Source organism: Rissa tridactyla, chromosome 2, assembly GCF_028500815.1.
Source record: "Rissa tridactyla isolate bRisTri1 chromosome 2, bRisTri1.patW.cur.20221130, whole genome shotgun sequence".
In the NCBI taxonomy this organism is placed as follows: domain Eukaryota; kingdom Metazoa; phylum Chordata; class Aves; order Charadriiformes; family Laridae; genus Rissa; species Rissa tridactyla.
Genome location: NC_071467.1, coordinates 78,457,258 through 78,483,696, shown reverse-complemented (window position 1 = coordinate 78,483,696; position 26,439 = coordinate 78,457,258). Strand labels below are relative to the sequence as shown.

General features: G+C 44.7%; 1 protein-coding gene across 1 annotated transcript; it reads right to left on the bottom strand.

Moving 5' to 3' along the window:
- Positions 1-18,319: 18,319 nt before the first annotated feature.
- On the bottom strand, positions 18,320-26,428 carry CCT5 (chaperonin containing TCP1 subunit 5). Its single transcript, XM_054189737.1, has 11 exons — positions 26,212-26,428; positions 25,264-25,324; positions 24,999-25,163; positions 24,317-24,515; positions 23,331-23,523; positions 22,244-22,393; positions 21,798-21,917; positions 21,228-21,413; positions 20,101-20,238; positions 19,532-19,712; positions 18,320-18,607 (listed from the first exon to the last, which is right to left on the bottom strand). Exons 1-11 carry the CDS (start codon positions 26,314-26,316, stop codon positions 18,480-18,482), a joined length of 1,626 nt encoding a protein of 541 aa, XP_054045712.1. The 5' UTR covers positions 26,317-26,428; the 3' UTR covers positions 18,320-18,479.
- Positions 26,429-26,439: the final 11 nt, after the last annotated feature.

Sequence of the window (26,439 nt, the reverse complement as noted above, 5' to 3'; positions counted from 1 at the left end):
TGCTCACAGACATGCATTTCTTCCCATTTCCTTGTGTTCAGGACCAAATGACAGAAGGGCTCTTCTGCGCCGAGGGTTGTTAGCAGCAGGGGTCTCAGTGTCAGTTTGCACAAGTGTCCCCCTCTAGTTACCGTCACTCAGGAAAATGGCATTCTGCAAACACCAACAGCCCTGCTGAAGTACAATTCACCCCTCTCTCTCCTCGACAGGCTTAGGTGCATGTGGAAATGTGAACTCACCACCACGAACGTCCACGTGTAAGATTCAGCTGAGAAGACAGTAGCAGTGTGAGGGTGGTCAGCCTGGGCATCACTGGGAAAGGCTAACAGAGAAGCTGTAACCACAGGTTGCATAAATTTATCCGTACAAATAACTCTGGCAAAATTCCTGTAGCAATACCTCCCAGCAGTCCTACGCCGTTGCCTTGCTCTCACTCCCCATCCTCCTCCAGACTGACTGTGCCCTCCTGATAGAGCCATCCCCGCTCTGTATGAGCCCCTACTACCACTTCTTCTCTGCTTCTGTTCTCCTGAATCCTTCAGTCACAAGGAACCGTTTCCAAGACTACCCAACACCAGCCCAAGCACACCTCCTCCCTTGCATTGCCTTCAGATCCTAAGAGAATGCAATTCACACTCTTCTAGATGCCCGGTTATCCCTCTAGAAGACTTTCCTTCTCCCATTTCCTATTACTACTTTGACCATTCCCAAGCAACGCACCTCTCCTAATCCCCCAATGTCTTTCTAGGTGCACATTTTAATCCTGGGAAAAGGTAGCATGGAGAGAATTAGGGGTTAGAAGCCCTTCTTACTTTGCTGCCTCTTTCCAGCCCCCAGGACTATGCTGTTGGTAATCCCTTCCAGCTCTTAGCCCAATCCTATTGCTGGAAACATCCTCAGCTCATTTTCCATTCTCAGTGGCTTCATAACTTCTAAAATGCGTAGTTCCATCACCTTACTTTCTATCATCCCAGCTTTTCTTTCACCTCAGATCCTTTCCTGCACACACTCTTATGTAGTTCCTCAACCTTCAGCTCTCTTTTTCCAGCTTCTTCTCACCCTCTAGCATTTTACCATTACTTACCTTCCCCACTAACACTCCCTTTCTACTACCCATCACCTGGTAAACACCTTTCGCTCATTTCTCTCTCAGTAACATCACCTCCATACTACTCTTTTGTACTTTTCCTGCTCTCTACATCACTTATCCCTTGTGTCTTCCTCCTGACTCCCCAACCAGCATCATTCTCATCCTGTTCAAGATACAGTTTTCTTCTCTCTGCTTCCATCTCTTAGAATCTTTCATTACCCAAAAAAGTAACAAATGCTGCTCAACTCTGGCCCACTGAGATTTGGCTTTAATTACTCTTTGATTACTGTGGGAATAGCAGAGGAGTGTTAAGGTACCAACACAGTTCCTGTATTTGAAGTGGAGAAGCCTGAAGACTAATGGATCTATAGGCCAGGTAACCGACAACTATCCAGTGAAACGTAATGGAAAATCTGATGCAGATGCTTACCAATAGCAAATTATAGAACAGGAATGTGGCTTTCTGGAATGCGACACTCAGCATTCTATTTGATAATAAAGTTGTGTTTGATGAAGTAAATTCATAGTGTTATGCTACACAATCTTTGTGAAGCATGACCTATTGATGTAAAGAAAATTACAGTATGCTGTATTGATTAAGAAGATATACTGTGCAAAGTCAATAAAGCATACATTAAGTGAATTCAGACTTGACATTAGAAAGCATTTCTTTACCAAGAGGGTGGTCACACTGGAACAGGCTTCCTAGACAGGTGGTCGATGCCGCAAGCCAGTCACTGGTTAAGAGGCATTTGGACAGTGTCCTTGACAACATACTTTAACTTTTGGTCAGCTCTGAAGTGGTCAGGAAGATGGACTAGATGATCGTTGTAGGTCCCTTCCAACTGAAAGAGTCTAGTCTAGTCTAGTCTAGTCTATTCCAGCAACCTGCTCTGGTGGGAGGTGTCCCTGCCCATGGCATTGGGGTTGGAACTAGATGGTCTTTAAAGTCCCTTCCAACTCTAACCATTCTATAGTTCTGTTCTATTCTATTCTATTCTATTCTATTCTATTCTATTCTTATCCATATGTGTAAATAACCATGGGAGGGTATAAAAACAACGCAGCCAGAGTCTTTGCAGTGGTACTGGGTGACAGGACAAGAGGCAATGTGTACCAACTGAAATGCAGGAAATTCCATTTAAACATAAGAAAAATGGCTCTATGGTGATGGTGGCCGAACATTGGTTGTGGTGTCTCTGTCTTTGAAGATATTCAAAAGCTGATTGGACAAGGCCCTGGTCAACCTGCTCTAGCTGTCTCTGTTTTGAGCAGGATGTTCGACTAGGCAATCTCCAGACGTCCTGTCCAGCATCAACCGTGCTGTGATTCTGACTTTTTTCCTTTTGAGGACGCTCTGTGTTGCAGCTGGAAATGTCTGGGGCTCCCAGTTTCTTTGCTTTGGAACTGCTCAGCGTGGCAGTCAGTGGTCTCAGCAGGGCTGGGTGCAAGGTGCAAAACCGTCTTGACGAAAAAGGATTAGCACGATTTTAGGGTTTATTCCAAATTAAGGCAAACCTGAACTGGTGGAACACTGACATCCTTGGGGAAACAGATCAAACTCTCCAATTCCAACAGGACCAAGGCTGTTTTGTTGCAGGAGACAATCATGCCAATGACGATCAGGGATGATGTGACAGAGGCTATTGGCACTGAGCAGTGGCGATGACCAGGACTGTTTCTCTGTCTCCTTTATCACAGAGCCTTGAGACTTTGTCAGAAGGGGATTCTGCTGCAAAAAAGTTGTTTGATATGTGGCTAAGTGATGGAATCAGCTCTGCGACTGCATCGTGCCTGTGATGGTGGTGTGGACAGGGTTACGATGAAGCAAGCACAGCAGTCAGCACAGTGGCAAAAGCCCTGCCCTGAGCCAAGTCCCCAGCCTGGGCTCCTTTTCTCAGCGGCTTAACCGTAATTGCAGCTGGATTTCTTAAATCAATGAATAAATGGACCTGTTGAAGCCTATCCCCAGGGGGTCTGAAAAAAGATCTGCTTGTCCCTATCACCCCCGCAGCAGCTGCTGGGAGAGGCTGAATGGGACGGAGCTGCGTGCAGACACGCTGGCCCTTTGCACGCCCAGCCGCTGGCTGCAGGAGGGCTGGCCGGGTGCCCGCCGCCATAAAGGGCAACATTTCAGCTAAAGTAGGCACAAGGTATGGGGTGGATCTGGTGTCGTCCACAAAGAGGCATCAGGTGGCTCCAAAGGGGAGGGAAAGAGGTGGTACTTCACTCCTCTCCGGGATGGAACGAAGAGATAAATTGGGTAAATTACAGAGCTCGCTGCACTATGAGAGTTCTGGCTGCAGCGACTGCGGTCCAAGAAGGGTGAATCCAGGCCCTAGTGCCCTGGTGCCTGCAGCACACTGCATATGCAGGCTGGGAGCAGAGATCCCATGGCTTCTGGTAGGATGCGTGATCTATGATTCTGGCTACCATTGTGCATCTCACTATGGATTCTGCTCCCTCTTCTGCACTGCACACTCCACATGGCTCCTGAATAGTCACGATCAGCAGCAGCCTGGGAACTGCGATGCAGACCGCAGCCTGAAGGGTGTAGGGAAGGCACAGACCAGCACTTTGGCATTGCAGGGGTGACGGGTTGAGCCTGAATCCGTTAACAGGACAGATTCCTTGGTCATAACACTTCTTCCAGTTAGGAAGTATTGGTGGGAAGCAGTGGACATGGGAGCTGTTTGCTAGGCAGAGACGTGAAAATGCAGGCAGATATGAAAGTGATTGCCCCAGGTCATGATAGTGGTCAAACAGTGCCACAGATGAGTCATCTCAGAATTAAAATGTTAATTGTTGAAGAGAACACTTTGGCAAATTATTTGGACTAAGTCCAGGTCAGCAATGTCCCCAACATATAGACTGCGTTGTGATGCTGGCCAGGCTCAGGACATAAAAGGGAGGGCAGGAACGGGTTGGATAGTGGGGTCAGTGTCATCTCCTCCTTCTACAGGAAGACTACTGAAAGTTGCTCTATTGGACTGGCTGACCTGGTGATAAAAGGCAGAGGTCCAGCCTTCAGGACCTCTCCAGTTAGACTTCTGGTGTCATTTCTAGAAGCTTGCAGCATATAATATTCCGTCTGCAGTACGTAATATTCCTTCTGCCTTGCTGACTCTGACACTATGATGCTTCCATTCTTTCCTACTTAAACCCTGTTATGTATCACTACTAGGACTGTGACTGAGGTTTCTTAGGAAGAGTAGTACAGGAGTAATTCTCTGTATTCCCCAGAGTTCCCTCATAGCCTTGTCTCCTTAACAAGACCACATGGTAACAATCCGATGTGACCCATCCGATTTTGCACACAGATATTAGGTCTTGAGACTGCAGAAGGACTGAGCACCAGATCCCAAAAATGTGTGGGGGAAAGCATCTCAGGCCAGGGAATATGATAGGGCAGATGCAAGACTACATAGTGCCTGTGCCTGCCTCCTCCCACGCTGCTTGTTCTTGAGTTTTGACTTTCATTTCAAAGACAAAGCAGGCCAGTGCTTTGATAAAAACCACAAAATATGACCCTATTGTGAACAACTGTCCTTCTGAGCACAGGGACGGAAAGAGACAGTAGCTGGAGGATTAAGATGGTGGGAATTTGTTACCTTTTATTCTTACTCACGTAGCGGCATGTTGGCAACAACTACAACCCAGCTGATGTCTTCTAGAGCTGCCTGTAGGTGGGAAGCCATGAGAAGTCATAAAGTCCTGTTGTCGTGCCAAAGGACAAAGAGCTGCAGGATTGAAAGTGGCTGGATCAGAAGACACCTGGTGCCTGACTGGGACACGTGCAATAGCTCATGGAGCTTCAGCTGTTAGACTTTTTTTTTTCCTCTATCCTTCATCCCTGAGTGGAGATGCATGAACCAGAGAGAAATGTCTTAGACAGAAAGATCAAAGGAACTGCCTCGGTCTTTTCCACATCCTGTAGCTTGGGTTGCACAATACCTTGCTACCTGTACTATAATTTTAATTCTCCTTGTGCTGCGTTGGGTTATCTGCATCAGTGCTGACCACAAGAAGAGGACTGACTGCTACTAAACCCCATAATGATCCTCTGGTATCCTAGGCTTCCCTACTGACCCATCCAAGGTCTGACAGCCAGCCATGCCAACCAATAGTCTGGGCTTGCCCATATACAGGCCTGCCCGTTGCTCTGTGTGTATTTGTTTTGGTTTTTTTCCCCTGGGCTGACAGGCAGCTGGGCATGTTTATAAGCCCTGTGCCTTGGCCCAGCTTTGTGCAAGAGAGGGAGGAAGGGGAATTTGGCCTGACACAGAGTGGTGACAGAAGATGGTCACAGTTGTCACACGGACTAATTGCACTTCTAACCCTTCTTTGCTGTTTACAAGCTGCCCCCCATCAAGGACTCGTGTCTCGGGCTGGCTTCGTGTCTCAGGGTGGGATCACACAAGGCTCCTGCTTCCACTCTGAGCCCTGGTAGCCACCTTCTATGTGCTAACCCTGACTGAGTGCAGCTCCCACCTGAGCTTTGCTGACAGATTTCTTAGGGGATAGTGAGAAAGACGATCCCTGACCAAACAGATTTATTTAAATAAGTGAGGTGCTTCGGAGAAAATTTGCCTTAAGTGACATAACAGTCTGTTTTTTAGTTTGTATCTGACATCTATCTATATAGAGCTGGCTTCAGGCAAAGCAGTCCTGTTACCATGATTAGAGGCTGCTGAGAAGTCTGCAAACAGCCACTTCAGCCGGCAGCTCTGAGTCCCCTGTCCTTGTCCCCAGTGCTGCTCTGCGCCTGCCTCAGACGTCTATTTGCCCTTCCACTGGCTGAGTAGGAGGTGGAAACAGAGCAAGGACAGCAACTCACGGACGTTGGCTGACATCTGCTGAATCTGGTCTCTCCAAAGCCAGGTAGGGAAAAAGCGACAGCTTTCACATCCCCTTGTTCTGCCATTAACACTTGTTGCAGCTGCCAGTCTGCCTTGTTCTCTTCAGGACAGTATATCTTGCAGAGATTGCCAAACACAGAGCTAACTCATAATTGACTTCCCCAGGGGCATCCTGGGCAGGCTTAACTCCTGACAATTCCTTCTGCAGAGCCTCTCTCTGTGTTACCTTGCACCCCTCTCCGAATCTACCGGATAACTTCTGACTGCTCAACCCTCTTGACAAGAACCAAACCACATTTAATTGCTTGTACTTTTATGATATGCTAAGTGGCGTGTCACCTACAGGCCAGTTCCCCGAGGCTCATGGGTGTGGATGTGCTTACATGCCCAAACCCATGAAACTGAGCAAGATGAGCAGGTGACAAACCTCCACACCTTTGGACAGGTCAATACAGATTGAGTGCAGGAATTCCACTGTAGACCAGATTTACGTGATGGATCTGACCACAGACAGACACAAGACCGTCCTAGCCCAAGACTCATAGTGTTATTGCATACAGCCACATGTGTATCATGGAGGGTTGGCAGTTGTAGATGTGCCATGCTCAAGGGTATAGACTACCCTAGCTGGGTAATACCCACCTTGTCTTCAGTTTACAATTCACTGGACTCCTTGCTCTGCCTGCATTGCACCATGTGGATGGTGAGAGCTGCTCCATGTATATGAGGATTTGGTACCATTACAGTGCTCATGCTGCTATGGACTAACATCCCTTATGCTGAAGAAAGGCACTTACAAGGGATTTTCGTCCTTCAGCTCCTGAGGAGCTTTCAGGGACCTTCCTTGTGTGGTATTGTTTCTTTTCTCTACTTTTCACTCTTTGCTTCATCCTTCTCACTCCTTCAGCCCTGTTTCTGTATCATTTGCCCATCCATTATTTGCCTTCATTTGGGTCGTCCTGCCGCAAAAGAAGTATCCCTTGATGCAAAAGCCTGGAAGACTTTATGCTGTCAAGAAGCAATACAGGGTGCTCAGTGTATGACTCAGTGTCTCCTTTCACCCGGCTGGGAGAGGTGCTACTCTCTTTCACTCATGACTCATTTGAACAAGTTCATTTCCTCGCACCACTGATCTGGGGAGCTGTAGCAAGAAGAGGCATGCACTTTTGTCCTCAGGTTCCCCTCCCTCACACCCATACTGCTCAGAGAACTTCAGAGAAGATTGCTGCACTTCATGCAACCAGGACTGTTTATCACTTGTCTAGAAACACAAGAAAACACTTGCACCATGAGCAGCTGCTGGTTGGGTACTGCTGGTAGCAGGAGTGGACTTCAGCAGGCAGGTTGGGCAGCTTCTATTCCCAGCACAGGAGGAGGTTAGGGCAGAGGGAACTGGACATCGTGGTGAATCTGTGCCTGTCTTTGAGGGCAGCCATTGCCAATCTCTGTTTGAGTTTACTGTTGCTGGGCTAACGCAGGAACTGCTGAACTGGTTGGTCCCTTCTGTACTGCCCCATAATGGAAATCTGTGGATTACGCGGGAGCCACGATAGGCAGCGATTCTGCCCTGCCTCTGAGCAGCCTGCCAGCCTCCCACTGGTTCCTGACTGCACAAGGGCATGTCAGGAATTGGATAGGGCTGGCAGAAACCTGGCCGTAACAGGATGCCCCTGTACTTTCCTTTCCTTCCGTCACTGCGGGAGAGGCATGAGTTTATGGCATGTGGTATGTGAGGGCTGCCAGGTGGCACTGGCCAAAGGAATGATGGGACATCAAGAGGAGAAGGTAACTGACTACCCACCACCAAGAATCCATTTGGTTCAATGGGTGGAAACCTCACTGATGAGAAATTTGAACACAGAGCAAAGTCCTGAGCTGTAACTCAGGTCATCCAGCAGACTGAAGCTGGGAACAGTATTCCATAATCTCGACTTAGGGGTCTCCCTAACCAGCAGACATATCACTGCTCTCCCAGAGTCTGGCAAAGAATCAGAAGTCCTGACCCTTGAGTTCTCATTTTCCTTTCCACCCCTTCCCTTCTTGCTTTTAGCTCCCATCCCTTGGGCTTCATCTTAAGACTATATTCTTTGCAGCAAAAGCCTTGACTTCCCTACACCTTGTCTTCAGTTTACAATTCACTGGACTCCTGCAAAAGCATTGCAGTCACCATCGCTTTCCCACTGTGTGTGCCAACACCCCACTGCCTCCAGAGGTCAGAACCAATATTTCTTGTTTGCTCTCACTACTGTGTGATTTCAGCCAACATATGAAGAATTTCAGTAGGGCTTTCTGTGTCTCACCACCTCCGTCCAGCAACAGACTCTAGCTCTTCGCAGAGCTCATCTGTAGGAGACCTGGCATTAGTCTCTTCGCATAGAGGGCAGTAATGAGTCTCACAGCTCTGGAAGACAATTACTTTAGTCCTTAAGTAGGACTTCTGTACAGTTTGATCAGTGCTATATCAGAACTCCCCTGGAAGTCTCTGGGATAGCCACATTCTCCACCCAGGATGTTAATCTAGACACTGAAAAATTATCAGTTGATCCGGGCACAGCAGGAGCTGCCTAGCAGGATCTCCAGGGCAGTCCAAAATCCCATCTGAAGACTCCTGCAGCAATTACTCAAACACTTATTGTGAAGGTGGCTAGGAGTTCAGTCGGTTGCTTCGTCTCAGGTCAGTCCACTACCCAAGATCAATCCATTGCCTCATCCATGCAGCTGAATAGCTGGGGAGTTCCTGGGCCACCAGGGGAATGAATGGTTTAAGTATGCTAGGGGTGGATACAGACAGAACCCTGCCACCCAGCTACACAACAGTTATAACTCCAGGAAAAATCTGAGTTTCATACTTGCAACTTAAATTCCATATCTCTCGCCACCGACCAAACCACTATAGGAAGAATGACGTGAAAGTTTAAGTTGGTCTCATTCAAAGATATTAGCATTTCGCAGTAGCCACAATGATTTTTGCTGGGCTGAATGGCTGATGATTCCTGAAGTCTAACAAAGATATCTGTCTGCACAACCTTGCACATTATTTCCACAGAAGCAAAATATTTGGGGCATTTCAGTTGCTGGAGTTGCATTCCCAATGAAAGAAAGGCAACAGCTCCAGTAGTTCCTTTCCAGGTCACTTAACGATTCATTTCTTTTGTCTTGATTAAAACAGACCAGTCTATAGTCATGCAGTTTGGATCTTACATCAGCAATGTTAAGTGCATACCTCACTGCAATCCATATAGACTCTAAATTCATAATGCTGGGGAAAGCAGGGACAATAACGCCTGTGTGGACCCAGGTCCTGCTTCCTGTTTTCCCAGTTTTTGGCACAGCTACTCATTTTGCCAAGCTCTGATACAGATTTTATTGTTCTTCAGTGGCTCTTGGGACTGTTTTCGGCTTGCTAGTGGAGGATGGCTGGGTAGCATCCACATGTTAGAATTATGCAGGGGAGAGTAGCAGGTCAGGAGTGGTTGGATTAGGTTGGATTTCACATCCCTGCTTTTAAACTTTCAGTTTATTCTTAAGGTCTGAGGACAGTGTCATGGGGAAATCACTGTTTTCCTATAGGTAATCCTAATCAGATGATAGTAAAGAAAAAGAAAGAGAAATGGGAAACTCTTTGCTAGAAGTGAGGAACCTTTCCTTACCAACAGCAAAACCAGACCATTTGCAAGGCAGGCTCACTTTAGGACAGTATTCTACTCCCTTTTCTGGCTCTTCCCTTCATTCCACAATCTCATGGGATGCTGGCAGAAATTTCCATGCTCATTCACAAAGCTGTTGCTTTGCAAATCTCCCTCATTAGCCTTAGCTTCATTGCCTTTGTGATTCAAACATGTATTTACTTCAGTGATAAATCTGCCCACCATTTCATTGCCAGATCATTTTGTTGCAATTAGGAACCCAGGGCAACTGCCTGTCAGCCTGCAGACAAGGGAAGATCTTATGTAGACACATATTGCTTAGATTAAAAGACTAAAACTCACGCTTTAGTATAGCTTGTCAGGGAAGCACTAACACACCAGTCATGACTGGGCAGTCACTGAAGAAGTTAGTTTCTTGCCTGTGTCCCGGGGCTGTAAAGAAGCATTTAAGAACAGAAAATCACCCAATACATGTCTTGAGACAGTTTTCTCAGCCTCAGAGCTGAGAATCAATTGGATTGTCTTCACATCCCCCACATTGTCTTTCCTTATAGTAGTATGGAACATGTATAGTTCCATATAGTAGTATGTTGAGTAGGCTAATGATTAGGGAATAGCTATAAACAGTTCCTGAGAAAGGGCTTTATAGCCTTCTCAAACCTTTTTCAGGCCTGCAACTTTGCCATGAGATTCAGTTATGTTATTAAGCAGAGAGGATAAACGTACACATTTTCTGTCAGTGAGAAAACTGTACACAGGATAAATTCAACATGCCTGGATTAGGGGCTGGTAAACTTTGGCGGCGTGTAAACTGGGATACGTGTAAACGATTTCCTTCACATCCTTTCTGTATCCCTGCTCCATGGTGGAGCACAGCCTGGCTGTCCACTGCTACTGGATACCTAGGTCCTGTCTTCCACAGGAATCCTGGTATATAGACCAGAAGCCAGCAGGACCAGGTCTCTGATCTGGACAATCAGGACACCAGGGTTGCTGAATTAGCTTCTCTGTGTGCTCGACAAGACCTCTGCTACCTCATCTGTGGCACTACTTAAACCCTCCTAGGAGCTAGCCTGTCTTCCTTTAATGACCTGGAGCAGAGCCTACAGGTCAGGCTTGGAGGTAGGGATTATAATCCCACACGGCACTACTGCTGGTGTGCAAAGGTCCCGTCCTCATTCTGCCTCATCCTCAGAGCAATTTCTTGAAGCTAAGTGAGATCTGGTTTTTGCAATAACTTAAAGGGACTGTTTCACTACAGAGATTCTCATTACCACACCTCAGTCCCTCGGATGCTCCCACTGCTGCGTTGCAGTAGCTGAAGCTTCCAGTGCTGGGAGGGCGCCAAGGATTCAAACACCCATACCCACTAACCCCTGCCTCAGGAATCCAGATTTGCCTGGGACTTAGTAACATGACCTGTTTTCCACCAGCTCTAAACTGCTCCCTCCAGAACTGAGTTTCATCTCCTCCCATGCTTAGTTTCAGCCAAGAAATGAAATCACTGCTAAACATCCACTGGACTTTGTTGGCCCCGTTAGCTTCTGCACTTCTACTCAAAAGCAGTAACACTGCTCAGCTTTGAAAAAAGCACGTCTCTGCTTATGCTCTCTGCTCTCCCTAAACAAGCAGGAGCTGGAGGGTACATACTTTTTGTATTAGCAAAAGAGGAGAAATTGCTGCAAACTTTCTTTTTCAAGGAAGAGAAGACAAGGCTGTGCTGATCTGTCCATCTCCTGGGCACTCGCATGGTCCCAGCACGAAGGAGCAAGAGAGGGAGCCTGACCCAGATCCTGAGGAGTCAGAAATGGAGCTCCCATGGGATTTGTAGCAGCAGCTTTTCTTAGGGAGTGAGTCAACATAGCTGACAAGCGATGCCAGTCACTCATGCTTCCCCAGCACTTGCCACACATCACCTTCCGTCCCTCTGAGCTCGTTCCCAGTCACTAGCACTCACACTGACTTAACCTTAACTACTAGTGCTGCCCTTAAATCAAAGGCGGTGCCGGAAACTTGCCTTTCCCAGCCTTTGGCCTTCTTCCAATTACAAGAGACGTGTTAATGAGAAGACCTCATATCTAACCGTCTAGTCAAGGCACTTGCAAAATGCCAGCCAGCACGGTAGCTGGATGTGAAAAACAGGAAACCAGCTAATGTCAGCTCAGACCAAGACTCAAATTCAAACAGCAGCAGAGAGCAGGGAGAGCTGACGACCACCTGGAGCGAGCGCACCAAGAGATGGTTCAAGGGTCCCTGGAAAACCCAGCTGAGTGTGAGGACCATCAGCAGTGGGTTTTGGGGACACATACCTGGCAGCAGGCAGCAGAGGAGTCAGTGGTGTACGCGTGGGAGAAAGGTCAGGAGATTGCAGAGGGCTTTTCACTTGAGAGCTGGGTGATGGGAACGGTCAGTGAGTGATGAATATGAGCAGCTGGCAGAGAAGTTCACCACGAGACAGTCCAGTTAGAGCACGGGAACTCAAAAATTTTAATGTTGGACAGGTTTTTTACGATACTCTGAGAACTAGGTGCCATAAGGCACATAAATCAAAGCAGCTTCTTGAAACTGAGACAGTCAGAAGCCCTGATGCATTGAGATCAGAGCAGCTGAGGTGACACTAGATAGTCCCCCCAGTGTACATGGGCTCTGTTTGTGCCAGCAGGGAAACCACTCACTCCTGATCTGGAGTGAAAAAAAAAACCCGACATTTTTGAGGAATCAGCTTGGCTACTTACAAGTTTTAGAGAAACGGACGGTTTTCTTCTCATGGTGTAATAAGGCAGTATACCGTATCAGAAATCACAAAATTTTTAAATTCAAACCAGACTTTTAAATATTTGGGTTATATATTTCAAATGAAATGTGTATTCAAGAAAATCTTTTCAAGACTGTTAATTTGCTATGCAACTAATAAAAAGATTTAAAGAGGGAAAGAAATGCTGCTTCAGTTGCATCTCTGTAAATTTTAATGAGTTAAAGCTTTTTTGCTTATTGAGGTGGTACAATATTGACCCAAATACAAAACAATTTCATTTGTTTTCTACCAGAAGTTAGGGTATGGGAAGAATGTACTCTTCCTGTAACTTTGGACTATGTTCCAGGAAAAGAGGTACATTTAAAGGCCTCTTTAAAAGCCTTAGGCAGGTACATAATTTTGACAATTGCCTTATGAGAATCAGAAACAATCTGCCAGTTCCCCAGTGTTAGCCAGCTATTCCTTGTTCTTTAAATCATCTAGTTTCATCTATAACACAAAGTTTGAAAATCTTGCCTCAACATAGTTGTACTTGGAGAATAAGAACACCTCTACCACATCAGACCAAAAGTCTAACATAATCCAATAGCCCATCTCTTAAAAAAATAAAGATAACAGGGCAACTATACGGTGATAATTCCTCAAAGACACTTTCCAGATTTCAGCAGATTTTGACTTAAGAGGAGTCTGCAGATAGATGGAAACTTTAAATTTCCTTGAGGTTCCCCGGCTTTCCTTTCCTCGCTCCACCTTTGCTTGCACTGCAGGAGAGATGTCACCCCACTGTCCACCCTGAAGAGTAAGGACTCCTTCAATGGCCTTCTGAGGTGCTCCTTCCAGACAACTTCTGGCCACAGTTCTCCTCCAGAGCTCCTTGACATCACTGTACCCAAGCAAGAAAAGCAGAGCTGGCCCAGCCACGGTGACCAGGGTCACTGAAGAGTCAAGACCACCAGCCAAGTCCAACTTGACAAATCAAGGCTAAGGACAAGCCAGGAAGTCAAACCAGCATTGGTATCAGCAAGGCACAGGCATAGCTGAAGCATAGCTCAGGAAAGGGGCAAGGGCATGGGCATGGGCCTGAGCTTAACTGCAGCTCTGGAGCAAAAGCGGGAGGGCTTCTCCCTACTCTTTCTCACCCCCAGCACTCTCCCCAGCAGTCTGATTCCAGATGACACGGGTGTGCCATGCCAGAGCTGGCCTTGAGCACAAGTAGCCAAACCCCTGGGATGGAGCGCCCTGACAGCAGTGTCGGGTGCTCAGTGAGCACCCAGACACCAGGGAGCTGGCAGACACCTGTTCCTCCCAGTGCCCGTGCTGCTGCGGGGCGGGAGCCTCACCGTAACACACCTGCTGGTCCCAGGTAGCTCAGGCAGGAATCTCATGAGGATGCAGATCGTAGTGCACGTACATCAGGCAGGTATTGCAGGGTCCACATCTTACAGAGAACACACTAAAGCTTTGCTTTCCCCTCCCTCCCCCCCCGCTTCATTTGAATTTAGCAAACTGTGTCTCTTGTATCACAGAGATGAGTTGTTTACAAAGCAAACACCGTCAGTCCATTTAATTGGCTCTTTAACATGGTGAGAAATGTTCCCTGGCACAGAGTTCCTGGGAAAGCCTCCAAGATGTGAAATGGAGAGGTACTTCTATGCAGGGAGGACAAACAAGGCTCGTCTCCCAGACCCAAACCTCACAACTGAATCATCCTTCCTTGGATGATGGTAAGAGTCCAGGGGCGTAGTAACCATCCCCATGGCCAATATAACAGTAATTCTTAACAGTGCAAGGGACAGTCGTGCCATTCTGCCACAGAGGGGAGTAGCTCCCACAGTGCCCTCTCTTCTGTACAGCCGCAGCACAAAGACGTACAGCCCAGGGAGGTTCTGGAGCCAGTCGGCTTAGTTTAGGTAGGTCTAGGTCTAGGTGGCCTAATATCCGGGTGTCTTGATATTGCAGAGAGAGCTAGCAGACCCGCATGTTAGCCAGACTGCTTGACTTGCTCCACTTAAGACCCTGTCTGCGGTTGCCTGTAAGCTTCTCAGATCGGATCCTTCAGGCGAGAGCTGCCCACGTTACGAGGCATCTTACCCCATGCAGAACACAGTCAGAAATGATCAAACAACAGGGTGGGTTTTTTTCCTAAGCAAAGGAAAAATACATTTGTATTAAAAAGGGACAGTTTGTAGAGAAAAAGGCACGCTGTCTCACAGCTCTGCTTCACCCTATTCCTGCAAAAAAATCCACTCAGACCCGATTTTTCTGAATGACCGCGGCGCACCCCAAGTCAGAAGCCCAGCCCTGGGGGCACAGCACCCCACAGCTGCTGCGGGCCTGCTGTGCCCGGGAGGGACGGAGAGGACTCTGCCGGCTGAGCTCCTGCAGCCTCGCCTCCTGTGCCCGCAAAGACAAGCACACGTTGGGTCAGCGTGGAAATGCGAGAGATTGGAGAAGGAGCCCAGGCCTGGGAATGCAGCGGGAGAGACTAAAAAATAAGGCTGGGAAAAGCTGGCTGGTAACAGGGGAACAAGAACAAGCAGGGTGAAGAGGCAGGGCCGGGCTAAGTGCCCTAGGATGATGTGAAAACTACAGGAAAGGTGGGGAGGGACTCTTTATCAGGGGGTGTAGTGATAAGACGAGGGGTAATGGGTTTTGAACTGAAAGAGGGGAGATTTAGATTAGATATGAGGAAGAAATTCTTTACTGTGAGGGTGGTGAGGCACTGGAACAGGTTTCCCAGGGAAGCTGCAGATGCCCCATCCCTGGAAGTGTTCAAGGCCAGGCTGGATGGGGCTTTGAGCAGCCTGGTCTAGTGGGAGGTGTCCCTGCCCATGGCAGGGGGGTTGGAACTAGGCGATCTTCAAGGTCCCTTCCAACCTGAACCATTCTGTGATTCTATGATTTAAGAGGGCACACGGGGCCATTCATGCAACTAGCTCAAGTAACTGAGCCCTTGAGGGGAATTTGGGGCCTTGCTGATGACATATGTGTGCCATGTCAGTGATGCTGGGAAAGACCTGCCAGGCTTCTACAGCTCGCCTTTGAAAGATCTGGCCACAGCCTGCTCGGGCAGCGCTACGCTAATGTTGCCCTCCAGCGGTGCACCTCGCTTTTTCCCTGGAGTAAGGCAGGGAGGGACCATGTCCCCCAGCCCCAAATACGTGGCTAGGCAAGGCTTTTGTTTCCTGATGGTTACAAACCCACCATGATTAATCTGCATATCATTATTCAGATGCGTTTGCTCTGTTTTATTTGAGCAGAGGCAGGCCGCAGCACAAAATCACAACGCTGGTATTCCCACTGTTCTGCCAAAGCACAAATTCAATTGCTCCTGCTGTGAAAGCGTACCAGTTTGAGCTGCGCTGCTTTCATTAATTTGGCTTAACACTTCCAGTTGCACGTTGCACGCTGTGATGAAACTCATTTGTCCTCCAATTGCCTCTACGCAACAATTACTGCCAATGCTAACGCTATACATTTGTTATGTTGAAGAGCAGAAGTACAAGCCTCTTTTCTTACAATTTTATCGAAGTTCCATCACCAAGTTTCAGGCTTTCCATACTAAGATCTGGTTGAAGATTAAAAAATACTTATATGCAGAGCACAAAACCTCTATTTCCGTAAGTCAGACCAGTAAAACCACATGGTTTCACAATTTTTAAAATAAGTTGTCCCATGTTCCTAGAGGCTTCTGAATTAGGCAGCAGTTTAGAGTCACCACCTGCCCGTGGAAGAAAATAAAAACCCCAAACCAACACACCACCTAATTCCGACCAGGTCTCTGCTCACACATCCTTAGAAACTACCAGCACATCATGCTGAACATCTGTCCAGCGTTCCTGACTGTAAGCTCCAAGTTGGTGTGAACCAACCCCATAGACCATCGCAGCCTTTCTTTCCTCCAGCTGCAGCGTTGCCTGCACAGAGCCCTCCCTCCTCTGCCTCCTCCACACCTCGTCAGGACATCCAAAAGCACAGCAGTGGAAGCAACCTGCAGTACTACCTGTTTCTTCTTGGCACCTCACATTTCAAAGGAGACAGGATTTCTAAGCTATGCCGAAAGAAAATGTAACTGAAGTAGTTGATAGGTGAAGCTTTGAAACGATTTGGTAGTGGGATTCACCGGTATGGACAGGACAATCTACTGGCTCTGGCTGGGATGAAGTTAATTTTCTTCACAGCAGCTGGTACGGTGCTGTACTTTAGATTTGTGACCAAAACAATGCTGAAAACACGCCAATGCGTTAGCTATTGCCGAACAGTGCTTGCACAGCATCGAAGCCACCTCTGCTTCTCACTCTGTCCCTGTCCCCAACAAGCAGGCTGGGGCTGCGCAGGAGGTTGGGAGGGGGCACAACCAGGCAGATGACCTGAACTAACGGAAGCAATAGCCCACGCCACGTGTCGTGGTTTGGCAGGACACCGCGTAACGCCGTGCTTAGCAATGAACAGCTGGGGAAAAAAGGAGGGGGAAGACACGCAGAGTTTTGGTGTTTGCCTTCCCAAGCAACTGTTCCACGTGATGGAGCCCTGCTTTCCTGGAGCTGGCTGAACACCTGCCTGACGATGGGAAGCAGTGAATGAATTCCTTATTTTGCTTCGCTTGAGTGCACGGCTTTTGCTTTACCTATTAAACTGCCTTTATCTCAACCCACAAGTTCTCACTTGTTACTCTTCCACTTCTCTCCCCCATTCCCTGCAGCAGAGTGAGCGAGCAGCTCTGTGCTGCTGAGCTGCCCACTGGGGTTAGTCCACATCAACAGGGGACAGGAGTTGAAGGGAAAAACTACTAAAATGTAATTTTTCTCACTCCCTTACTATCACATGAACAACCTCACCATCAGGTGGGAGGGGTACATTAGTACTATTAAATTATTCCCTTTTAAGTTCTAGCTACACCCCATTTTCTTTTTGTGTTACTGAACAAAGTAAGAGATGGCTCGACATAAGCCAGTGTATTTATGGGATTTTAGATTCACAATTGCAACCATAAATCGATTCAGAATGCCAGACGTCATCAGCAGTAAAGCTGATTAACTGTGTTGTCCACTGAACTGCATGTAAATGAAGCTAATTTGGGAAAAGGCAAAAGATTAACAAAGAAAAACCCAGTACTCACTTTCTAACAGTGAAAATAAAGCTTTGCAGGATTCTTCCTCAAAATAATTCTGGAAATATACTTTATTATATAAGCGGTCCGTGAACTTTCCCACCATAAAACTTGTTCTTTCTACCCTTCTTTCTCTATCAACACTCAGTGAAGGATTCTGTTCGACTCGAGTAATGTATAATCATAGCAAATAATTAGAAGAAGATGACCTGCTAGCTAACAGTGGTCGGTAAAAGTCTCCTCTATACTACTATACCCCAAAACTTAAAAATTATGCACATGAAATGTAATGCAAGTAATGTTTGTATTTTCAAGACCTATCTTTTGAAATCTGTAAAAAATTGCACATTAATTCCAATCTACCACTTGATTCTTGCTAATAATTTCACGAGCAAGACACCTTACTAGTAAATTTTACTCTACCATTCCAAGATCACGCTTGTGACTTACAAAGTAAGGGCACTTAACTGTGGTGGCATTGACAAAACTTCTGGGAAAAAAATCCCACCTGGCTGATTGCGTACATCCCTGAAAAAATTCCTCCTTGCACAGAAATCAGGAACACACTTAAAGGGTAGCACAAGGGACTTGATATATTTAACACAGGAGAATTACTGGAGGCTACAATAATTTCCTGCTTGCTTCGCTGCAGCGCGACAGACCTCTTAAAATGAGAACGTGTGGGCTTTGCTCACAAGTAGCTAAGGGAGTCAGCTGCAGGCACAATGGAAAAGGATCAATGGAATTTTATTACTGCATTATCAATATTTTTTTTTTTTAGTGTATATTCAAGAAGTGTTTTCTATGAATATGTACACCTGTCTAAGAAAAGATGCAACGATACTTCTGAAACAAGTCTTGAAACCAACAGTGCTAAAGTGTGTTTTATTTCCAACAATTAGCCATTACAGTATCCGAAACAAAAAGTGTCCAAAATAAATAGCTGAAGATGAAGCATCAGAATACTACCGTCTTCGCTACTGCTGTGGCCCCCTTAATGTTTCCTGCTTTTCAACCTTCACTCTTCAGATTCTCCAGGCCTACGGATATCATCGATCTTCAGAATCATTCTAACAACCTGAGTCGCCAGAGAAATCTGCTGTTTCTTACCAATCAAGGTTTCTATAACATGCTGCTGCTTCATATCTGCCAAAAAGAAGCAGAAGAATCCAAATCTAGATATAGCATTTAACCTGAGATAGTAATGTACATGTAATTTTAAAGAACGTTTCAGGATTATTACTCTTGGCCACCGTAACTGACAAACAATTTGTACAAACTACAGTTTTATGTCTGCATTCTTACCAAAGATCTTAGAACATTAAGATCCTAACTCTTTTCCCAACTAAGCCTTCCCCAGTCGTAGCTTTTCACCTTTCCGGATTACTTTTTGAAGAGTACAGTTTCCATCTACAAATATTAGAAGCATCCTAGGGGCTGAGCAACCACTAAAGAAGTGGAAGTTCAAATTCCGTAAAACAGAAACACCTAATCAAAGAAGGGTTATGAATTTACTTAAACACAATGCCTTACATCGTGTTCCAAAATTTACCAACTTCTTTACTGAAAAAAGCAACAGAATAACCCGTGTGAAAAGCGTATGTTGAGATGAACGTAGGTTTTCATACACTGGTTTCCTCATCTTCACACGCTTGTTACAGGTCTGTACTTGCATACATACTGGTGTGAGCAACACTACCTAAAGATATTTCCAAACTTTTCTTTACTTCTTTCACAAGCTGCTTCTCAAAACAGCTGTTTCTAGGGCTGCAGTATAAACTGGATCACTAGAAGTGCAGTATTGAAAACACAGCCTGCTCTTTCCTCATATGAGTAGCTTTTATTCCCCTACCACAAGGTCAGTCAACATCTTCAACTAAGCTTGCCATCAACTAAAGGTTTTCAAGCAATTATACATTGTCTACCTGATAGACATGCGTGTATCTCTGCACTCACATTCCCATTTATTATGACAAGGGATAAGAGTTCGTAACTGAAGTGATGTGTCTTTTGATCTTGTGAGAAAGAAAACCCTGTTGTGCTCCTCCTTCCCCACACCACAGTTCTTACCATTTGTTCCTTTCTGCAAACAATCAATGCCGAGGGCAGGATTATTTTCTTTCACTTGCCTAGCCCGCACTTCAGTCATAGTCTGTATTGGATTCATACCACTGTTCTCCGAAAGCGCCATCGGAATTACTTCCAGGGCATCGGCAAAAGCTCTCATAGCATACTGTTCCAGAGATGGGCACTAGGGGAAAAGAAATTTAAATTCGTACAGCTATTAACTCCAATGTTAGAAAAAGCACATTTTCGCACTAGCTATACAATATATACATGATATGCGGATTTGCTTGGAAATATGTATCTCAATAACTGAATTAATACCTTTGGATGGTATCTACTTGCAAATTAAAACAATTTTAAATTGCTCTTATCATAAAAGGGAAAATGTCCTGGTAACGACTTTTTACAGAGAGGGGAAGGAAACATTTTAACACTGGTTATCAGTCAATGTCAGAAAGTTCCATAATATGCACTTTCTGGAAGTTCTCTTTAAGTTTTTTTGGAATCTCTTAAGAGGGACTTGATGCTTATTTTCCCTTCATAAATTAAAGTTGTAACTGTTCCTTTCTTACCTTATCTGCTGCTTCACTGACTGCCAAGGCACAAGAAATTTCAGCTGCGCCACCACCATATACGATACGATTATCACGAACAAGATTTCGGATTACACACAATGCATCATGGAGAGATCGCTTTGCTTCTTCAATAATCTGGAATTACAAAATAGCACATATTTTACAACATACACAACTGAAGGCTATGAAGATATATTTCCTAATATAGAAATGCAAATAAACTGCAGAATCTTTTTATGGGTCTAAAACAGCTCTACTGCTGCTATGTTATACTATTTCAAAATATAAAGTGTTAGACAACCAGTGGCAGAGAAAGCATTAAAAAAATACACACCTTTTTAATGTTATTTGTTCTATAAACTGAAATAAAGACTTACATGATAAGGCTTTCAATCATGCATATTTCAAAGACACAAAACACTTAAATTTAAATGCCAATATTATTTTCAGACTGCAATTTGTGTCAACTCCCAACTTCAACACATGTAGAAGGATTTAACAAGTTATGATAATCGTTAAAACAGTAATTTTGCTTTCCTAAAGGACTCTTCAGACCACAGGTTACGTTCTTTTCTTCCTCAGGTTTTTGCTCAAAGCAGAACTTGACCTATACTAAATCTAATTTAACAGTAACAGTACAACCAAGAACCCGGTTAAGCACATAAGCTTTTAAAATGGTCTCTGTGTGGTTTTTGGTGTGTTTTTTAACTTTTCATTTTTTTTAACTGGACTAAATCACAAGTCACATACCTGGTTCTATAATAAAACTGAATCTTTCAGAAATGGTAATATGTCTTTGCTCATAAAAGCAAATGATCCATGAGAAAAAACAAATAACAGCATCCACAGATAAAACTGTTTCTACATTTATGGACTATATGGTCTAATAGTGAAAAAGCAAAATTTTCATTCAAAAACTTAGGATGTGAACCTAACAGAACACTTCTACCACATAATTACCACTGCCTACAACCCTTCCCTCCCTCTATTTGTCCACACTGCAAGAAAAATTTAGACAAAAAAAAATTCATTCAAATATTCATTCATTCAAAATATGCTTTTGAAAGAACCTGCACATTCATCAATGTATGCATCAAAAATTAGTAACAAACTAAGCATCTCACCATTTTATTTCCTCCTCTAATAAAAATAGTCACAGCTCTGGAATTCTGACACTGTTCAATGACAAGCATTCTGTCCTTTGTCGTTCCAAACGAGATCTCTCGGACAATGCCTGCAAAACCCAGTTTCTCTGCCGTGAGTTCACAGAAACGAGGAACGATGCGTCCTCCAGTTGCAATGGCGATTAACTGAAATCAAACAATCATCAATTATTTAGAGACGACTTTTCCATTACGTTTTTCATAACACAAAATTAGTGGAAGAGAATCTGACAAATGCCCACTCCAAAAGGTTATCTTCCCATCACTTCAAAGCATTTCAGGTGATGCCTTGTTTCTGCGAACAGCGAGGCTAAAGCAGAAACATTCCTAGCCACTTAAAACGTTTAACAAGTAATATGCATATACACCGATTATAAACCATAATCCCATTCGTTGTAGGTTCCCCCCAGTGATTGTTCTGCAATACCTACTGCAGTTCTACCCAGAAAGCCTAAACTTTTAATTGGCATAGCATATTACTTAACACATGTTTGAGAACTGGCACAAAGCCCAGTTTTAGATTTTACTTACTTCTATTTCAGGTCCACCAACCCAACGAACAGCAGGCAGCTCATTCTGGAGCAGCAAGTGATTTGCCTCATCATCAAAACCCCACTGGCAAATAGCAAGATTTGCACCAGTGTCTTTTATCTGAAAGCAACGCACAACATCAGTCTTCTGCTCAGAACTAAGCAGGCAATGAAAAACAATTTCTTCATGGTTTTAATTCTCCTCACTTTCTCAAAACACAAGCCTGACAAAGAACCATCTGCCACACATAGAGATGAAAGTGAAGTTCAAACCAGGGTGTATCTCTTACCTACATAAACTTAACTTTTATTCATAGCCTTACAACTGCTTGCATGTCGGCTCCTATCAGGATCATTAGCTCACTTCCAGAAGTAAATCAATGCACTATGCTATTTTGTGTAAAGGCTATGAAAAACACTGAAACCAGAAATAATCCTAAAGCCTACCTGTTTCACCATCTCTTCAAACTTTTCCTTTTCATATTTCTGCAGTGCCTTGTAATCTTCCACAGATGTGACATCAAGCTTATGCTTGGTTTTAGGCTTAGGTGGTTCAAATGGACAAGTAAGGATTGCAATTTTAGCATCTTTAAGCTCCTGTACAATTTAAAAAAAAATATCAAGTTAAGTTTTGACCTCAGTAACACCTCTTTCTCATATTTGCACAACATACAGACTTATCCTTCTATCTCTGCATTTTTAAAGAAACTTGAAGATAATTTGATTGATTCTGAAGTGAAATTAACTATACCCAAACAATTCCATCAAGAGTCTCTCTAGCCCACTTAGAAGAAATTCCACAGCTTCAAGACACTGTTTAAGCGCTTAACAATCTTTACCAGTGATGCTTTTTTATAGTTTAGATTTCTAAAACAAAAAAAACCTTAAACTAAACCATTATTTGCCCTCCTATCTACTGTGACCATTAAGAATACTACGTACTCATCTTCACAGCCATGTTTTATGTGTTACAAGACTGATATTTTCCACCAGATTCCCTTTTGATAGGACAAAGTGTCACCTACTGGAAAGATATTTTAGAATAGTAGAAATTCTAAATTGCCTCCATCTTTCCTGAAGTACGCTGCACAAAGACTTTGGAGACCTTACCTACACCAAATATAATAAAAGGACAGTTTCCGGAGTGTTCCCAACAGGACAAGACGACAACTCATAAAGCTTAAGAACAGTAGGAGCATCTTTTTATACTGAGTTGCATTAAGCATCTTAAGCACGTTACACACTATAGATGATTATTTCTGCTTCAACATAGAACCATGCACTTGTCGTCACTTAGTCGTGCAGTAATCCCCCCCGCTACTTCTCAATTTCTCAAGACTGATGTAAATTCTAACTTGGTTTCTTCCAACATGAAGAATTTAATGCTCCCCTTTGTTGATATATGGCTGAAAAACCAAGCCAAACCACAACACTGCCTAAATACTTCAGAAATGCTAGCACAGCATTTGAAGTGGGCCAGACAATCTTATTTAAGCCATTACAGATGAGAGATGCACAAAGGGACATCACTTACTTTAGGCATCTGTGGATGACTGAAATCTTTATCCACAATCACTCCTTTAACCAGCTGTGTATCTTCCAGTCTACCTCCAACTTTGCCTTGTACTTTGATCAGCTCAAAATCAACATCCTTACGTTCCATATCTGCTACTGTCAGTACAGCATTTACAGCAATTTCTGCCATCTGTCTGTGACAACGGTTAACTCTACATTTAAGAAAAACAATAAAGTTGCATTATATTTCCACAGTTTGGAAGAAAAAAGTGATTCTATCAATCTCAAACAGAAAAGGATCACTATAGCAAACAACTTTTGTATGCTGCATTAAGAAGGGGCCCTGCCCATTTGTTCACAGAAATAAAAGATGGTAAAAGTGGGACAAAACAGAACATGCAATATGTTTTGTCTAAGTAGTCTTTGTGGAAATAGTCTCAAGATACAGATTTGAGACAAGAGAGGAGAATTAACTACTAGAGAAACATTCAGGTCACAGAAACCACTTCTAGGACAGCTCTGCAAAGGAAGCCCTTACAATGTCTAAATTTATAAAATATACAGAGAACATAATGAAAAATGCATCGACGGAACTATCCTACAGATTTTTTTTTTTTTTTTTTTAGGAAAAAGAACTCACCAAAACAAACCTTTGAAATATAACACATAATTACGTTTTTAAAGGTTTGCATTACTCTTGGAATTTGCTATCACGCAGAAACCTGGAACTAACAGAATAAGTTAGAATTAAATTGATTTTGCATCTCTTTAACCACATGGAATTGACCCTTTACAGAAAAAGGATTCACAATTTCTTATCCTGAGACATGGATCCATTGAGAAATTAGCCAAAATCAAACATTAAAAAAGCCTTCAGCAGCCACTCCAATAATACAAACAATTTAATAACTCATCAAAACACAACTAAACACCAGGATTTCTCCTTTCAGCTCAAAGTAGTTTTAAGGGAAACGTAAACATTCTTCTAAAGTTTTTGTGACTTACACTTTAGAGCCTAGCGTTGTCTTTGCTGTCTGGATCAGAGGTTCAATGTTCTGTGGATCAACTGGAAAGCTGTCACTGATTTTGTCGAGATGCTCAATAGCAATGCGGGCTGCCTGCTCATAACCATCTGCTATTCTGATAGGGTGAATACCACGATCTAGTAATTGCTCAGCCTGTTCCAGTAAGGCTCCAGCCAAAACTATAAAACAAATTTTTAAATAATGCTTACTCTTCCACAGATTGAAGGATCATTTTCAATACATTATCAAGAGATTAAAAAGTATGCCTTCTGATATTTTCTCTAATATTTTAACAGTTTGAGGTTTCTTAAATGACAAGATAGCCCTAACCAACCCCCTACTTGCTATGCTTAGGAAGAAAACTGCATTGTTAGACCAAAAAGAAGCACGGGCACCAAGGCGGGACAGATAGAAGATTATGGATGAAAATTATGCAGAAAAATTTTGAAAGAAAAAAGAGGAGTCTCAACACTGACTTCAAATGTAACCATACCTAGAAAAGACAAAAAAGCATCTTTCTGATTAAAAGGCTTCTAATACAATAACTGACCAGAATACTACAGAAAAGCTACCATTACTTCAGAAAAAAATTCTGAAAATAGCTGAAGCAGCTTGATTTTAAAACTGTAAAAGCTAAAGTTAAATTTAAAATCTTTTCTTACCAACAACTCCAGTAGTTCCATCCCCAATCTCATCATCTTGAGATTTAGACAGCTCCACCATAAGTTTGGCTATCTGGTGATCTACATCCATCATATTCAGGATGGTAGCACCATCATTTGTCACAGTCACCTCACCATCTTTGTCCACCATCATTTTATCCAAGCCTAAAAAAACCCAAAACAAACATTCAAAGCGTGAAGGAAAATCCAGAAAATCACCAACAACAATTACTAGAAAGACCCATTAAAATTATTTCAGAATTACCATTTGGCCCAAGGGATGTTCTCAGAGTACTTGCTACAGCCTTTGCTGCCATTATGTGAGACTATAAAACAAAGGAGAAATAAGTTAAATCATTATCATGCATACCAAAATTCATAATATTAAACCAAGAAAAATACAGGGGAAAAAAGCTAACACAAACACTGTAATTTAACTGACAACAACTAATTATGATTAAAAAAAAATAAAAATCAACACATGTGTATTGTTTTTATCACAAAAACATTTCCCGTGCCTTTTCTTGCACAGCTTGCACGTGCACCGCCAAGGCATGCAAAAGCAGAGCAGCTAAAATGACAGCCCCGAGGTTTAAAGCCGGGCAGCAACAGAAGCAAGCAACGAGAAGAAGAAGAAGCCAGTATAATTTTGCTCTGCCCTGTTCTTCCATCAGTACTTAAACCATACGCGTTCACGTATGAATCAGCCACGGCCTTTCTTAGGAACAGCGACGGAGCCTCAGATGATGGGGAGGGAGAATAAGGTGTGGGGGGCACTAAACTGTGAGGGGAGCTGAGGAGAGCCTCCCTGCCCGCGGCGACCAGGAGCCACCGGGACGGCGCCACACCCACAGGGAAGACGACCCCGAAGCGACACGACTCAGGGCACGGACACCACACCGACTCTACGCCGCGGGTGGCGGATTCCCAGCCCCAGGGGCGATCGCTTCTTCTCCTCCTCCGTCCTTCCCACACCTGCAGGCCTAGGCCTAGACCAGACTTCAGGCCCCCTGCGCCTGACATGGATCAGAAAACAAGCGCAGGACCACCTCGTCCCAACAGGCTCCATCCTCCCGCCGAGGCCTAACAGCGCCCGCTCCCCGCCCACCCCTAACGGCGGCATGGCGCGGCGCGGCCCGGCCCAGCCCAGCCCAGCCCAGCCCACCCAGCGACGGCCCGCGGGCGGATCGGCCGTCCCCTCCCCTCCGCTAACCTTGAGGGCCTCAAGCCCCATAAGGCGCGTCTTGCGCTCCTGGTCCTTGAGGATGAGGAAAGGGCGCCCATACTCGTCAAAGGCCAGAGTCCCCATGGCCGACATGGCTGCTGCTGCCACCGCTCCCCAGCACCAGACAACCACGCTCCGCAGACCGCCGCGCCCGCCACCCCGTGACGCAGCACGCTCGCCCGACGTACAAGCGCCGCGCCTGCGCAGCCAGCAACC

Coding starts and splice junctions, on each gene's coding strand:
- CCT5 (XM_054189737.1), bottom strand. CDS start 26,316: ATGTCGGCCATGGGGACTCTGGCCTTTGACGAGTATGGGCGCCCTTTC. Junction 25,325..26,211: donor TGGGGCTTGAGGCCCTCAAG/GTTAGCGGAGGG, acceptor TTTGTTTTATAG/TCTCACATAATGGCAGCAAA. Junction 21,414..21,797: donor TTGGTGGACCTGAAATAGAA/GTAAGTAAAATC, acceptor GTTTGATTTCAG/TTAATCGCCATTGCAACTGG.